The 17,128-nt window shown below is 40.0% G+C and overlaps 1 protein-coding gene across 1 annotated transcript; it reads right to left on the minus strand.

Annotated features, from left to right (window-relative positions):
• Positions 1-12,562: 12,562 nt before the first annotated feature.
• LOC142171772 (berberine bridge enzyme-like 22) lies at positions 12,563-14,119 on the minus strand. Its single transcript, XM_075235472.1, has 3 exons — positions 13,989-14,119; positions 13,066-13,745; positions 12,563-12,963 (listed from the first exon to the last, which is right to left on the minus strand). Exons 1-3 carry the CDS (start codon positions 14,117-14,119, stop codon positions 12,563-12,565), a joined length of 1,212 nt encoding a protein of 403 aa, XP_075091573.1.
• Positions 14,120-17,128: the final 3,009 nt, after the last annotated feature.

Consider the following 17,128-nt stretch of genomic DNA (forward strand, 5'->3'; position numbering starts at 1 on the left):
TTCTATTCAATAATTTTGTTTCCCTATTGAATTTCCCACCTAGTGTATGTGTTTTGAGGTGTTATTTTGGGAGTTTGAGGCTAGGGATTTGGAGAGTTAAATTTGGGCATTTGAGTGACGATTTGGTGTCGGTTTTGATAAATTTTGTATGAGTGAACTCGTGGTTGAATGGGCTTCCGGATCTTGTAACTTTTATCGGATTTCGAGACATGGGCTCGGGGGTTGACTTTGAGTTCACGTTTTGACTTTTGATTAAGAACATAGTACTTTCTTGTGGAATTGATTCCTTTAACTCGTGTTGATTGTATTGAATTGTTTGTGGCTAGATTCGAGGTATTTGGAGGTCGATTCGTGAGGCAAGGGCGTGTTGGAGTAGAGATTTGCATGGTTTGAGGTAAGTAACACTTCTAAACTTAGTTGTGAGGGTATAAAACCCCGAATTACATGTGATGTGATTGGTGTTGAGGTGAAGCACATGCTAGGTGACGGGCGTGTGGGCGTGCATCCTAAGAAATGTGACTTAGTCGATTCCATTGAACTGTATAGTTGATTAATCTTGTCGTTACCCATATTTCCACCATGTGTTAGAGAAATTGAGTTGCTGCCATGTTAGAAATCATGCTTAGGCTACGTGTTGGTACTGTAGGGACCTATAGAGGTCGTGTTACATGTTGAATTATTTGCTAAATTGCCATTTTATACTCAGTCACAAATGTTATTTACATATTATATCTCAGTCTCAGTTGTCCTTTACTGATACATTATCGGGCTGATTATCATGATTTTTGAGAGCCCGAGAGACTAGAGAGGTTGATGATTGAGTGAGGCCGAGGGATTGATTGTGAGGATATTTATGGGATAAGGCTGCATGCCGCAACATGTTTATTTGATTCATGCCATGATTGGATTATTATAGCGCTTGGGCTGGAATCGCCCCTCCGAAGTCTGCACATCCATAGTGAGCGCAGGTACCTACTGAGTGCGAGTGCGAGTGTCGAGCGCGAGTGCCGAGTGACTGGTAGGATTGAGTGGATATGATGATGGAGTGACTGTGAGGAATGAGTGATTGTTATAATGGAGTGAATGGGAGGACCGAGTGACTGATACTATGAGAGTATGCATATAATTTCATTATTATTTTGTACTTCAGTTGGCATATATAACTGTCATGTAGATACTGTGATGTACTATATCTTGTTTCAATTGAACTCAACGTGATTTACCTGTTTGGGCTTTAATTGTTAAACTTGAAAGCATGCCTACATTTTTGTAATTCTGTAATTAAACTGTATTTGCAAAGCTCATCACTACTTTCAGCCCAATAGTTAGATTTGTTACTTATTGAGTTGGTTGTACTCACGCTATACCCTATACCTCGTGTGTAGATCCAGGTGTTTCCGGTCACGACGGTTGCTGATTGGCAGAGTTCAGACATTCAGAGATCATCGAGGTAGCTGCTCTGGCATCCACTCTCCTCCCCTATCTTTCAGTTTATTTATTCAGTTCTACTTTCTAGATAATGTACCAGACTATGTCATTATGTAGATGCTCATATACTCCGTGGCACCGTGGTTTTGGGAAAACTTATGTATTGAGTTATGATATTCTATCCCATTTTATTAGATTTTTAATTATTTAAAATTGTTTTAGTATATTTCAAAGTAGAAAGTGTTGGAAATGTTTAAGTAGTCGGCTTGCCTAGTACCATGATAGGCTCCATCACGACATGTTGGATTTTGGATCGTGACACGTGTAGTATTATGTCCTAAAACTAATAGGATTATAAGGCTAATATCTAGAATTCCGATTATGTTCTTTTATGATGAGTTATTATGCTTAATATTATAAGGTTATTTTTGTAAACCGACATTGTATTCATGCTTTTATAATAATATAGATAGATATAGATAGATAGATATAGATAGATATAGATAGAATAATTCTTGAAACAAACGAAGTTTCACAATCCAAACTACACTTTGAAGTGGAAAATTGCATGCATCTATAGACGAGCATATTCTAATAATTGTACTATATTTTTTCCAGATGTGTACCATCGGAGGATTGTGCTACCTTAGTCGAGGGATTATTTTTCTCTGTCTTATTCATGTTTTTTATTATTTTAAAAATAGTAATTACTTTGTTACCTTTTATAAGATCATCACATCTGCACCTTATATAATTAATCTGATTGGAACATCTACTTAATGACGAAAAATACCTATTTTCTATAGTGTAGATGACAAGATTACAGATTTCAAGTGGCAAAGTGATAAAGGCTAAAAAGTATAGATTGAAAAAAGGCATAAACAAGGACAAGTATAAAAGTTATTAACTTAATTTGAATGCTTAATTTCTCATCAAAAACCGAAAGGTTTCTCCCCCTCCCCCATGTATGTATCAATAAGTAGATATCCATCTGTCATTTGACGTTTTCATAACACATTTTAAAACTAATTCAGCTATAGAACTAACTTAATTTTAACACAAAATATATATGTATATAGATATTTCGAATTTATCTACATTTTTCTGATAAAAATTCATTCATATCTCAATTATATAGTTAACAAAAGAGAGAGCAATAATTAAAAGGATAAACTTGTAACGACCCAGCCGGTCGTTTCGGGAGTTATAGCCTCGTTTTTCCCATTTCTATTTCATTTATGCTCTTAAGCTATATTATGATATACCGGATTAGTTGGTTCGGGCCCGGAGTAGTTTCGGAGTGGAATGAGACACTTAGTCTCTTATTTAGAACCTTAAGTTGGAAAAGTCAACTGGATGTTGACCTATGTGTAAATGACCTCGGATTTGAATTCTGATGGTTCCGTTAGCTCTGTTAGGTGATTTTTGACTTAGGAGTGCATCCGGAATGTGATTTAGAGGTCTGTGGTAGAATTAGGCTTGAATTGGCGAAATTGGAAATTTGGCGATTTCGGTCGGCAGTGAAAAATTTGTTATCGGGGTCGAAATGGAATTTTGGAAGTTGGAGTAGGTTCGTAGTGTCATTTGTGACGTGTGTGCAAAATATGAGGACATTCGGACGTGGTTTGGTTGGTTTCAACATTGGTTGCCGAATTTGGAAATTTAGAAGTTCTTAGGATTGAATCCGAGGGTAATTTGGTGTTTGGATGTTGTTTTGAGTGATTCTAAGGTTCGACTAAGTTTGTAACTTTTTGTCTAATGTTGTAACTTTTCTTGTGGAATTCATTCCATTAGCGCGTATTGATGGTATTGTATTGATTGTGAATAGATTCAGAGCATTTGGAGGCCGAGTCTAGATACAAGAGCATTGCGAGGTAGAGATTTAACCGGTTTGAGGTAAGTAATGATTGTAAATCTAGTCCTGAGGGTATGAAACCCCGGATTTTGTATCATTCTACTATTTTTAAGTGACGCACATGCTAGGTGACGGGCGTGTGGGCGTGCACTATTGGAGATTGTGACTTGGTCCGTCCCGTAGCAACTGTAAAGTTGTATATTTTGTTGAAACTATATGATACTTATGTGTTTTAGAAAGAGATTCTGTAAATTGAGTTGAATGCCATGTTTGGGCTTTGTGCCAGTGCTGTTTGGACCTTTAGGGGCCTTTCTTACTACCCTCTCACTATTTTCGATTGAAAATCTATACTCAGTCATGATTATACTTGTTTACTGCATAACTCTGTTTTATGACTCTATTTTGATGCATATATTTGTTGTTTTGGGCCAAATACCCTGTTTTACTAAAATGCCCGAGTTTCTTGAGAGGTTTATGACTGAGTGAGGCCGAGGGCATGATTTGTGAGGATATTTATGCGATCGAGATGTACACCGCAACATGTTTGATATAGGCCGAGGGCCTGAGTGATTTATGACATGATTTGGCTTGATATAACGCTTGGGCTGAAGGAGCCCCTCCGGTGTCTGTACACACCCCAGTGAGCGTAGGTACCTACTGAATGCGAGTGCCAAGTGCCAAGTGTCGAGTGGCACAAGGGATTGTGAGGTATACCCGAGTGGCACAAGTGACTGTGAGGTTTTGCCCGAGGGGCTGTTTATGATTTCATCATTTTTGCTCACCTTTGTATTGAGCCGTTGTTTGAAAAACTGCTGAAAAATATCTTTAAATAATTTTTACTAAAACCGGGTTTAAACGAGAGGATTTGATTCAAACACTGATTTTTAACGCATGCTCTACTTTATTGAATTTTTGTGATATGAACTTGATATGCTTTATTGCTCGTCACTACTACCCAGTCTTTATTTATTGTTGTTACTTACTGATTTGGCATACTCACGTTACTCCCTGCACCTTGTGTGCAGAATCCAGGTGTAGCTGGACACGGTAGCTATTGTTGATTATTCTGGTTGAAGATTTTTGTTTCTCGGGGATAGCAAGGTAGCTGCTTGGCGACCGCAACCCCTACTCTTCTCCCTCTTATCTTCATTTAGTTGTATTTAGCTATTTTCCAGGCTGAGTTAGCCTTGATATTGTTATATAGATTGTAGTAGATGTTCATGACTAGTGACACCCCGATATCAGACTTTTCTTTTCCGCACTTTTGTTTTCTTTGATTTGAACTCCTTAATGAAGGTTTTATGTTAAATAACATTGAAATTTTCTTTGAAATAAAAATATCGGTTTGTTTGGAAATGAGTCGGCTTGCCTAGTTCCACTTGTACTACCGATCAGGAGCGCAAGCCACTAGTACCACTAGCCAAGGCCGCTAGAGGCCGAGGCCGCGATAGAGGCCGTGGTAGGGGCAGAGGTGCAACCCGTACCGTAGCTGGAGCAGTACCTACAGATCCACCAGTTGTCCCAGATCAGGACAAGACTCCAGTTGTTGATGCACCAGCTCAGGCACCACTTGCGCCTATTGTGATTCCAGGCCTTCAGGAGGCCCTGGCTCAGATTCTGATAGCGTGTACTGGCCTTGCTCATGCGGTCTCTATCTCGACGGCCGCAACCACTTCTCAGGCCGGGAGAGGCACTCAAACTCCCGTTGCTCGCACACCCGAGCAGGTTGTTCAGGGACTTCAGATACCGGAGGCACCACCAGCCCAGCCGATTACAGTTGCTCAGGATTATGTGGTTCCTGCTATGCCTGAGGATGATCACCGTAAGTTGGAGAGGTTTGGGAGACTCCAACCACCACCTTTTAGTGGCACAGAGAGAGAGAGTATGCTCAGGACTTCTTGGAGAGATGTCAGAGGATACTCCGTACTAGTGGTATTTTGGAGACATGTGGGGTCTCATTCAGTACTTTTCAGTTTTTCGGGGCTGCACTCAGATGGTGGGAGACTTACGAGAGGCGTAGACCTGTTAGTGCAGCACCCCTTACTTGGAAGCAGTTCTCCGTGGTTGTTTTGGAGAAGTTCGTGCCTCGACCCTGTAGAGAAGAGCTGCGCAGACAGTTTGAGTGGCTTCGCCAGGGTGATATGTCTGTGACACAGTATGAGATGTGGTTTTCTGAGTTGGCCCGTCATGCTATCTGGTTGGTTCCCATATACATGGAGAGGATCACGAGGTTTATTGATGGTCTAACTTATCAACTACAATTGCTTATGACCAGAGAGAGGGTTTTGAGTGCTACTTTTGATGAGGTTGTCAACATTGTTCAGCAGATTGAGATGGTTTGCGGTCAGGAGAGGGTTGAGAGGGTGGCCAAAAGGCCTCGTGGTCAGGGTGGATTCAGCGGTGCTCATTTTGGGGGCCAGTTCCAGTACAATATAGGTCGTCATTTCAGACAGGCTCAGTCAGCTAGGCCATTTCACCGTAGTGCATCATCTTGCCATGGTTCTAACAGTTCCCATCAAGGCCACTCATCACTTAGTGCCCTTCCAGCTCAGAGTTCGTCTCGTGCTCCACCTGTTCAGGGCTCTTCCATGCCAAGTTCTTCTACCAGTTATCCCGGTGCTAGGGGTTACCTTCAATTTCCGCCACCAGCACCAGGGAGTTATTTTGAGTGTGGGGAGTTTGGGCACATGTGGAAGCATTTTCCTCGTCGTCATGGAGGTTTATCTCAGCAGAGGAGTCAACCTATAAATTCAGCACCAGTTACTTCACCACCCGCCCAGCCAGCTCGGGGTGGAAGTCAGTCAGCTAGGGGTCGCCCTAGAGGGGGAGGTAGATCAGTGGTAGCCAGGCCCGTTTCTATGCTCTTCCTGCCAAACCTGATGCTATTGCTTCAGATGCTGTAATGATATGTATTGTCTCCACAGAGATGCCTTAGTATTATTTGACCTGATTCCATGTATTCATATGTGTCCTCATATTTCACCCATTTTCTGGATATGCCCCGTGAGTCTTTAGTTTCATCTGTACATGTATCTACTCCTATGTGCGATACTATTATTGTGGACCGCATATATCGGTCATATGTGGTGACTATTGGGGGTCTGGAGACCCGAGTAGATCTATTGTTGCTCAGTATGGTTGACTTTGATGTGATATTGGGTATGGATTGGTTATCTCCATGTTATGCTGTTCTAGATTGTCACGCAAAGACCGTGACATTGGCTATGCCGAGATTTTCGAGGGTTGAGTGGAGAGGTTCTGTAGATTATGTACAAAGTAAGGTGATTTCATATTTGAAAGCTCAACGTATGGTTGGGAAGGGTTGCCTGTCTTATTTGGCTTTTGTGAGGGATGTTGGTGCAGAGACTACTGCCATTGATTTTGTTCCGGTGGTACGGGATTTTCTGGATGTGTTTCCTGCAGACCTGCCAGGCATGCCGCATGACAGGGATATTGACTTTGGTATTGATTTGGTGCTGGGCACTCAGCCCATTTCTATTCCACCGTATTGTATGGCACCGGCGGAGTTGAAGGAATTGAAAGAACAACTTCAGGAACTCCTTGATAAGGGGTTTATTCATCCTAGTGTGTCACCTTGGGGTGCACCTATTCTATTTGTGAAGAAGAAGGATGGTTCTATGAGAATGTGTATTGATTACAGGCAGTTGAACAAGGTCACAGTCAAGAATAAGTATCCTTTACCTCGTATTGATGATTTATTCGACCAGATTCAGGGAGCGAGGGTGTTCTCCAAGATTGATTTGAGGTACGGTTATCACCAGCTGAAGATTCGGGACTCAAATATTCTTAAGACAGCTTTCAGGACCCGATATGGCCATTATGAGTTCTTAGTGATGTCTTTTGGGCTGACGAGTGCCCCAACAACGTTCATGTATTCGATGAAAAGTGTATTCAACCCTATTTTGACCCATTCGTTGTTGTATTCATTGATGACATCCTGGTGTAATCTCGTAGCCAGGAGGAGCAAGCTCAACATTTGAGGATTGTATTACAGAGATTGAGGGAGGAGAAGCTTTATGAAAAGTTCGTTAAGTGTGAGTTTTGGCTCAGTTCAGTAGCATTCTTGGGACACGTGGTGTCCAGGGAGGGTATTCATGTTTATCCGAAGAAGATAGAGGCGGTTCAGAGTTGGGCCAAACCGTCATTAGCTACAGAGATTCGGAGCTTCCTTGGTTTGGCGGGTTATTACCGTCGCTTTGTGGAGGGATTTTCATCTATTGCATCGCCCTTGACCAAATTGACCCAAAAGGGCGCTCCATTCAGGTGGTCAGATGAGTGTGAGGAGAGCTTTCAGAAGCTCAAGACTGCCTTGACCACAACTCCAGTGTTAGTTCTGCCATCAACTTCAGGTTCTTACACAGTGTATTATGATGCCTCGAGGATAGGTATTGGTTGTGTTTTGATGTAGGAGGGTAAGGTGATTGCCTATGCCTCGTGCCAGTTGAATACCCATGAGAAGAACTATCGTGTCCATGATCTTGAGTTAGCAGCCATTGTTCACGCCTTGAAGATTTGGCGCCATTATTTGTGTGGGGTTCATTGTGAGATCTATACAAATCACCGGAGTCTGTAGTATCTGTTGAAGCAATAGGATCTTAATTTGCGTCAGTAGAGATGGTTGGAGCTTCTTAAGGACTATGATATCACTATTGTTTACCATCCGGGGAAGGCCAATGTGGTGGCCGATGCTTTTAGTCGCCGAGCAGAGAGTTTGGGGAGTTTAGCATACCTTCCAGCAGTAGAGAGACCTTTGGCATTGGATGTTCAGGCCTAACGGGCCAGCTTGTGATATTGGATATTTCGGAGCCTAGTCGGGTATTGGCTTGTGTGGTCTCCAGGTCTTCTCTTTATGACCGTATCAGGGAGCGTTAGTATGATGACCCCCACTTACTCGTTCTTCAGGATAGGGTTCGGAGAGGTGATGCTAGGGTTGTGACTATTGGTAGTGACGGTGTGTTGAGGATGCAGGGCCGGATATGTGTGCCTAATATAGATGGGCTTCGGGAGTTGATTCTTGAGGAAGCCCACAGTTCGCGGTATTCCATCCATCCAGGTGCCGCGAAGATGTACAGGATTTGAGACAGCACTATTGGTGGAGGCGGATGAAGAAGGATATAGTTGGGTTTGTAGCTCAGTGTCTCAACTGTCAGCAGGTTAAGTATGAGCATCAGAGATCGGGTGGCTTGCTTCAGAGATTAGACATTCCGGAGTGGAAGTGGGAGCGAATCACCATGGACTTTGTAGTTGGGCTCCCACAGACTTCGAGGAAATTCGATGCTATTTGGGTTATTGTGGATCGGCTGACCAAGTCCACGCACTTCATTCCAGTTGGTACTACTTACGCTTCAGAGCGATTGGCTGAGATTTACATCCGAGAGATTGTTCGCCTGCATGGTGTCCCAGTTTACATCATTTCAGATAGGGGTACTTAGTTCACATCGTAGTTTTGGAGGGTCGTGCAGCGAGAGTTGGGTACCCAGGTTGAGTTGAGAATAACTTTTCACCCTCAAACGGACGGGCAGTCCAAGCGCACTATTCAGATATTGGAGGACATGTTGCGCGCTTGTGTTATTGAGTTTGGGGGTTCATGGGACCAGTTTCTACCACTCATGGAGTTTGCATATAACACCAGTTATCAGTCGAGTATTCAGATGGCTCTGTACAAGGCTTTAAATGGGAGGAGGTGTAGATCTCCGGTGGGATGGTTTGAGCTAGGTGAGGCTAGGCTCTTAGGTACAGACTTGGTCCAGGATGCATTAGATAAGGTGAAATTGATTCAGGAGTGGCTTCGCACGGCGCAGTCTAGGCTGAAGAGCTACGCGGATAGGAAGGTCCGTGATTTGTCTTTTATGGTTGGGGAGAAGGTTTTGCTGAAGGTATCACCCATGAAGGGTTTTATGAGGTTTGGGAAGAGGGGCAAGTTGAGCCCCCAATTCATTGAGCCTTTTGTGGTGCTTCAAAGGATAATGGAGGTGGCTTATAAGCTTGCCTTGCCACCCAGCTTGTCGAGTGTGCACCCAGTGTTTCATGTTTCCATGCTCCTGAAGTATATCGGAGATCCGTCCCATGGTTTGGACTTCAGTACGGCTCAGTTGGAGGGTGATATGACTTATGATGTGAAGCCGATGGCTATTTTGGATCGGCAGAATCGAAGGTTGAGGTCAAAGGATATAGCTTCAGTGAAGGTGCAGTGGAGAGCTCAGCCTGTGGAGGAAGCCACCTGGGAGACCGAGCGGGAGATGCGGAGCAGATATCCATGCCTATTCGAGACTCCAGGTATGTTTCTAGACCCGTCGAGGATGAACGGTTGTTTAAGAGGAGGGGATGTAATGACCAGGCCGGTCGTTTTGGGAGTTATAGCCTTGTTTTCCCCATTTCTATTTCCTTTATGCTCTTAAGCAATATTACGATATACCGGGTTAGTTGGTTCGGGTCCGGAGTGGTTTCGGAGTGGAATGAGACACTTAGTCTCTTATTTAGAACCTTAAGTTGGAAAAGTCAACTGGATGTTGACCTATATGTAAATGACCTCGGATTTGAATTCTGATGGTTCCGTTAGTTCTGTTAGGTGATTTTGGACTTAGGAGTGCGTCCGAAATATGATTTGGAGGTCCGTGGTAGAATTAGGCTTGGATTGGCGAAATTGGAAATTTGACGATTTTGGTCGGTAGTGGAAAATTGGATATTGGGGTTGGAATAGAATTTCAGAAGTTGGAGTAGGTTCGTAGAGTCATTTGTGACGTGTGTGCAAAATTTGAGGTCATTCAGACGTGGTTTGGTTGGTTTCGGCATCGGTTGCCGAATTTGGAAATTTAGAAGTTCTTAGGCTTGAATCTGAGGGTAATTTGGTGTTTGGATGTTGTTTTGAGTGATTCGAAGGTTCGACTAAGTTTTTATGTTGATATATAACTTGTTGGTATTTTTTGTTGAGGTCCCGAGGGCCTCAGGGTGATTCCGGGTGGTTAGCGGATTTGTCGAAGTTGGAATTTGTAGCTTAAGCTGCTGCTTCTGCTATTTTTGCACCTGCGGAAGGATGAGTCACAGCTGCGAGGTTGCTGGTGCGCAAATAGGGTTTCTCAGGTGCGGGCAATGCTGGGCTAGGCAGGGTGTGCAGGTGCGATAAGGCTATCGCATCTGCGAGCCCGCAGGTGCGAGACCTAGGGCGCAGATACGGATGGAAGAAGAAGGCTGGCTTTGTAGATGCGGCGCGCCACGCGCAGGTGCGACGGGTTTGCCGCAGATGTGGAGTCTGGGCGGATAAGTGAGTTGCGTAGGTGCGGATCCTTGGACCGCATGTGCGATCGCGCGGGTGCGAGTAAAAGGCCGCAGGTGCGAGAAGCCTTGGCATAAGGTACATATTGCACACTTCGCGAATTTTGGTGCATTCTTCACCATTTCTATTCGATTTTGGAGCTTTTGGGAGAGATTTGAAGAAGGAATCAAGGGGGTTTTCATTGAGGTAAGTTACTTGAGCCCTAATACTCATATATATGGTGATTTCCCGTTGTTTAAACATGTAATTAGTGAAAATGAGGGGTTAGGGCTTGGGATTTTTTGAGGAGTAATTTAAGGATTTGAAAGACCAAACGATGTCGGATTTTTATGAATTTGGTATGGTTAGACTCGTGAGTGAATGGGCTATCTAGTTTTGTAAATTTTGTCAGATTTCGAAATGTGGGCCCAGAGCTCGGGTTTGAGCCAATTTCGGGTTTTGGTCTAATTTTGTAACTTTTCTAGTGGAATTCATTCCATTAGCGCGTATTGATGGTATTGTACTGATTGTGAATAGATTTAGAGCATTTGGAGGACGATTCCATAGGCAAGAGAATTGCGGGGTAGAGATTTGACCGGTTTGAGGTAAGTAATGATTGTAAATCTAGTCCTGAGGGTATGAAACCCCGAATTTTGTATAATTCTACTATTTTAAGTGACGCACATGCTAGATGACGGGCGTGTGGGCGTGCACTGTTGGGGATTATGACTTGGTATGTCCCGTAGAAACTGTAAAGTTGTATATTTTGTTGAAACTATATGGTACTTACATGTTTTAGAAAGAATTTCTGTAAATTAGGCTGAATGCCATGTTTGGGCCTTGTGCCAGTGTTGTTTGGACACTTAGGGGCCTTTTGCTTACTATCCTATCGCTATTTTCAATTTATAATCTATACTCAGTCATGGCATACCTGTTTACTGCATAACTCAGTTTTCTTACTCTATTTGGATGCATACAAATAATGTTTTGGGTTAAGTACCCTGTTTTTACTGAAATGTCCGAGTCGCTTGAGAGGTTTATGATTAAGTGAGGCCGAGAGCCTGATTTATGAGGATATTTATGTTGGATCGGGCTGCATGCCGCAACATGTTTGATATAGGCCGAGGGCCTGAGTGATTTATGCCATGATTTGGCTTGATATAACGCTTAGGCTGAAGGAGCCCCTCCGGAGTCTGTACACACCTCTGAGTGTGAGTGACTGGGAGGCATGAGTGATTGTGAGGTATGCCCGAGTGGTACGAGTGACTGTGAGGTTTTGCCCGAGGGGCTGTTTATGATTTCATCATTTTTGCTCACCTTTGCATTGAGCCTTTGTTTGAAAAATTGTTGAAAAATATCTTTAAATGATTTTTACTGGAACCGGGTTTAAACGAGAGGATTTGATTCAAACACTGATTTTTAACGCATGCTGTACTTTATTGAATTTTTGTGATATGAACTTGTTATGCTTTATTGCTCTTCACTACTGCTCAATCTTTATTTATTATTGTTACTTACTGAGTTGGCGTACTCACACTACTCCCTGCACCTTGTGTGCAGATCCAGGTGTAGCTGGACACGATAACGGTTGTTGTTTATTCTGGTTCAAGATTTTTGTTTCTCGGGGATAGCAAGGTAGCTGCTTCGCGACCGCAGTCCCTGCTCTTCTCCCTCTTATCTTCCTTTAGTTGTATTTAGCTATATTCCAGGTTGAGTTAGCCTTGATATTATTAGACAGATTGTAGTAGATGCTCATGACTAGTGACACCCCGATGTCGAACTTCTCTTTTCTACACTTTTGTTTTCTTTGATTTTAACTCCTTAATGAAGGTTTTATGTTAAATAGCATTGAATTTATCTTTGAAATGAAAATATCAGTTTGTTTGGAAATGAGTCGACTTGCCTAGTTCCACAATAGGCGCCATCACGACAGGTTAGGTTTTTGGGTCATGATAAAACTAAAGTTAAAATTTTTTCAGCTCTCTTATCCACCAAATTTAAAAAATTTATGGACCAATAGGTGGAATACTTTGCTCATTCCTGAAGTAATTTTCTGAATCAACACTATATTTAACCCGAGCCAATTTCTCAAAATTACTTCCAAAATACATTTCACCCCAACTTTTTGCTTCTGAGTATTTCTCATTCCCATTTAATGTTTTTCCCAAATCCAAATCTCTGCTATTTAGATAAGCTGTTCTTGGCTTAGAAACAAACTCCCCCATGTAATCATAAATCCCATTGATCCAATCCAATTTTGTCTGTTCTACAGTTTGGTTTGGTTTAAGCCACATTGCAAAATATTGTATGTTATATAAATATCCCTTTCTATGTGGAAATGGAGTTGAATCCTCTAATATTTCACTAACTTTTCTACCATGAGGGGTGAATATCATAAGTCCAAATCCTGAATTGAACACATTCCATAACCCTTCTAATGCTTTTTTTGATAGAGGCTTTGTTACATAGTCTTACTTGACTTTGTAAAATGTTGGTCTCTTGTCTTTACTTTCTATCAAATCTTGAATTGTTGATCCATTCATGTAATGATCTATCCTTATTGTTGTATCAATCCAGCTCATTTCTTCACAATCCCTTAACTTTAATTTCAATTTCGGGAACTTCCTTCTCATTAATCTTTGAAGTTGGCATCTTGTCCCTAAATATAACGATTTAAATGTAGCCTCTATCGACGGTTGCCCTAAAGAGTTCTTTTTAGGGTTTATATTTATTCTTAGGAAAAGCTCTTTAGGGAATTCAATTACTAGCTTTTGCCATTTCCTAACAAGATTTGTTGCACCTTTTTCCTGAGTTCGAGCTATGTTGACGAAAGTAACCACTGGGGGAACTTTAACGAATTGTAACTTCCAAGATAGAACCACCCCGAAACTAGCTGCACCACCACCTCGAATAACCCAAAATAGGTATTCGCCCATGCCACTATGATCAAGAATCATACCATTAACATTCAGGATCGTTGCATCTAGCACGTTATCTGTTGCAAGACCGTATTTCCTCATCAATGGCCCTTGTCCACCACCACTAATATGACCTCCAACAGCTACATAAGGGCAAGTTCCAGCTGGGAAAGCTAGGGTTTTGCTTTTGTTTGCAATGTTGTAGTAAAGTTCCCCTAGTGTTGCTCCAGCTTCCACCCAAGCAGTCTTTCCTTGCACATCAATGTCGATCCTTTTAAGGTTCGATAGGTCAACTTTTCAATATGGTTTGTAAGAAATGTAAGAAATACCTTCATAATCATGTCCACCACTTCTAACCCTAGTTTCAAATCCAGAAGTTTTGCAACAAATCATGGATGCTCGCACTTGTTCTTTATTTTCTGGCACGATTACCAAGTAAGATTTTGGGACATTGGGATTGTTGAACCTAGCATTATGTATCGAAGATTCGAGTATAGATTGGTAGTTTTTTTACCATATAGTATGAACAAGGGAGAGGCAGCTATAGAAATTGGCATTTGCATCATCAAGTTTACGATGATATATAGAGCTGACTAAGAAAGGAAGAAAAAATTGGGCAAAAAATATTGAACCAAGAGTAACCATTTCTAATCACTTTAATTTCTTACGTTTGATGATTCACGAAATAGAAATTTGTTCCTCGTTTCTTATTTTAATACTAGAAATTTGTTTGTAACTGATAATTAAGTTGCCTAAGAAAAAGTTGATACTTTCATGGAACCTAATACGATTACATTAATAACCTTCTTAATTAAAACAAAAATTAATGCTGGTCTTTGTTAATTTGATTGTTTGTAGGTTTTGTTTTGGGTAATAAAAAGAATCTTCAATTCCGTTTTACTTCTATGTACTGTGTGCATGGATCAATTAAATATTAGCTTGTTAAAGGGACATATCAATCGATGTACAACTGACATTATATCATATAGTTTTATATTTATTCTTTTTGACTATTGAACAAACAAAATTTTCATTGGAAACTTTCTCCTTTTGGGTTTTGGAATTGTTTCCTTCCTACACAATATTTAAAATTTATTTACCAAAATTGTCCTAATTTTATATATTACCTTCCCTAAATAAGGCTTACTTACAAATTATATACAATCAATTATTAGTGCCTTAAATTAGGGGATTTAATTACACCATTTTCCTATTTTCTCTCCTCTCCTCTTTCCCTATTCACTGTCGCCTCTCTCATCAATGTTCCCTTCTTTCTTCATCACTCTCTCTCACCGTCTCTCTCTTAATAAAATTTATGAATGAAATTGCAGATATGGAATCGGTGGAAGATGGCACAACCGCACAATATATATATGGCTTGAGGAACGAAATGAGCAGTTCGTGGTTTTAGGGGGGAACTGCTCATTCTTGCACCTATAATCTCACTTGGGATACACTCTGTTGTTATTCTGGGTCCTCATAATTCAAACTTTAATCACGCAAATTTTAGAGCAAATACTATTCCCATTCTATCACAAGTTCACAACTACCAAATTGTTCTAGTCCTATTCTGTTTATATTTTGGGTCAAATTAAGAATTAAAATTTTTTCTCCTTAATTTATCTCCTTTTTTTTCTTTATGGCGATGACTTGGGAGTTGAAATTAGACCTAGAAATTACAATTACCACCTTCATTCACAAGAAGACAACGATAAATATATGTAAGCAAATGTCAAGGACGAAATTGGTGTGTTATTGCATTACTGTGTGCTAAAGCATTTTACGTTTCCCGTTGCTCTAATTAATATGAGTGTTGTTTCAGGTGCAGAACTTCACGGTCTGCTCTTTGACTATCGTGCTTTTGAGTGTGTCCATGGTTTCAAGAATTTTGTAAAGTGCCCACAATAGTTAGAATCAAATAATTAGTTTTACTTTCACGAACCTTTTGAATTGTAATTTGGAGAGGTCATAGTATTGTATAAATCTACATAGCATATACGAATAATATAGATGTATGGCTCAAATCAGTTGTATACATTAGGATAGCAAATATATACTGATATACATCCAGGTTATGTTGAACCACATGTAAATTCTGACCTTATATATGAGAAAGTCACTTCTTTCTTTGCTTCAGTAATTATAGAACTATTATAAATCTCAAGCAGCAATTGTAGATTTTATTTGCAAGAACAATATATGGTACAATAACATACAAATTTAAAAATAAATTTCGTACAAATATAATACAAATTGATATATCTACAACAAAATATATAGTAAAAATAAATTTCATATAACTAATTATATATTATACAACTTATTTACAACTTATCTACAACTTTCATACATTATTTCTGCCTAGTTAAATATAACTACAATATCATACAACTTAAATATAATTTTCATACAATATGTCTTTTGTATCTATTTTGTATCTGATTTGTATATATTTTGTCTGTAGTGTGTGCTTCTTCCTCTCTAAAATTCCAATCAAAACTTACTCTTTTAATACAATTTTGATACATATCAGCAACTTTATGTAAAAAGATAGTATTGATAACTTAAATACAAATTTTATACAATGATTCATACATTATACAACTATTTTTTAACTTTCATACAACATTCAAATAAAAAAAAATATATAACTACAACAGAATACAATTATAATACAACTTTACTACAATTTCGTAAGTATATTGTATGTCATGTGTTCTTCTTCTGAAATTCAGCCAAAATCTAGTCTAATCTTCACCAAAAAACCCTCAAAATTGAGATATAAACTCCAAACAATATTCTCAATTATTTGCAACAACACCCAATCTAGATAAATAATAGTTTTTGAAAATCCAAATTCGATTTCAAAGTTTCAAAGCTTTTTAATGGTTGTCAATGGTGGATAGTCAAACACATTCAAAATTTATTGATTAACAATTTGAATTTGAACACCAATTGTGCAACATGAAAGGAAATTGCTAATTTAAAACGATTGAAATCCATTGATGAATTCTATTAAAACTCTATACAATAAGAAAGCATAAAAAATAGAGAATATCAAATGAAGAAAAAATGGGGGGGGGGGGGGAAACAGAGAATGAGAGAAGAGAGACGAAGAGAGAGAGAGAGAGAGAGAGAAAGAGAGGGCAAGTATAAAGGGATAAGGAAATGACTGATATTCCTTATTCAATTCCTAATATAAAGGGATATTCATATAAAACTTATTTGTATATAATTGGTAAATTGTATATGACCATGTAATTAAATTAAAATTTGAGTAGGGAGGGTAATTGACATGACCCAAAATACAATAGTCGTAATGACGCCTATCTCAATACTAGGCAAGCCAACAACCTCAATAAATACAATATCTTTTAAGTTTGAAAACATAATATTTGAATTCAATAGAAAAACCTCACAATTACAAATACAAATCACTCCCAAAACCCGGTGTCACTGAGTACATGAGCATCTAAATGATAACAAAATCTGAGTGATAAAATCCCTATCTAAAAATATAGAACAGTACAATAGCTGAAAAGAAGAGAGTCAAGGTCAGCGGACGCCAAGCAGCTACCTTGATAGTCTCCAACTGATAATACTCTGAGATCTAACAGTCGCCGTGTCCGAAAGCACCTGGATTTGAACACGAGG

Source organism: Nicotiana tabacum, chromosome 17 (genome assembly GCF_000715075.1).
Source record: "Nicotiana tabacum cultivar K326 chromosome 17, ASM71507v2, whole genome shotgun sequence".
NCBI classification, from domain to species: domain Eukaryota; kingdom Viridiplantae; phylum Streptophyta; class Magnoliopsida; order Solanales; family Solanaceae; genus Nicotiana; species Nicotiana tabacum.

Bases quoted from the DNA above. Each gene is read 5' to 3' on its own strand.
- LOC142171772 (XM_075235472.1), bottom strand. From the start codon at position 14,119: ATGGTTACTCTTGGTTCAATATTTTTTGCCCAATTTTTTCTTCCTTTC. The intron at 13,746-13,988 runs GTAAAAAAACTA...GAACCTTAAAAG, and splicing joins TCCCTTGTTCATACTATATG to GATCGACATTGATGTGCAAG. The intron at 12,964-13,065 runs GTAAAGACAAGA...TGTTCAATTCAG, and splicing joins AATTCAAGATTTGATAGAAA to GATTTGGACTTATGATATTC.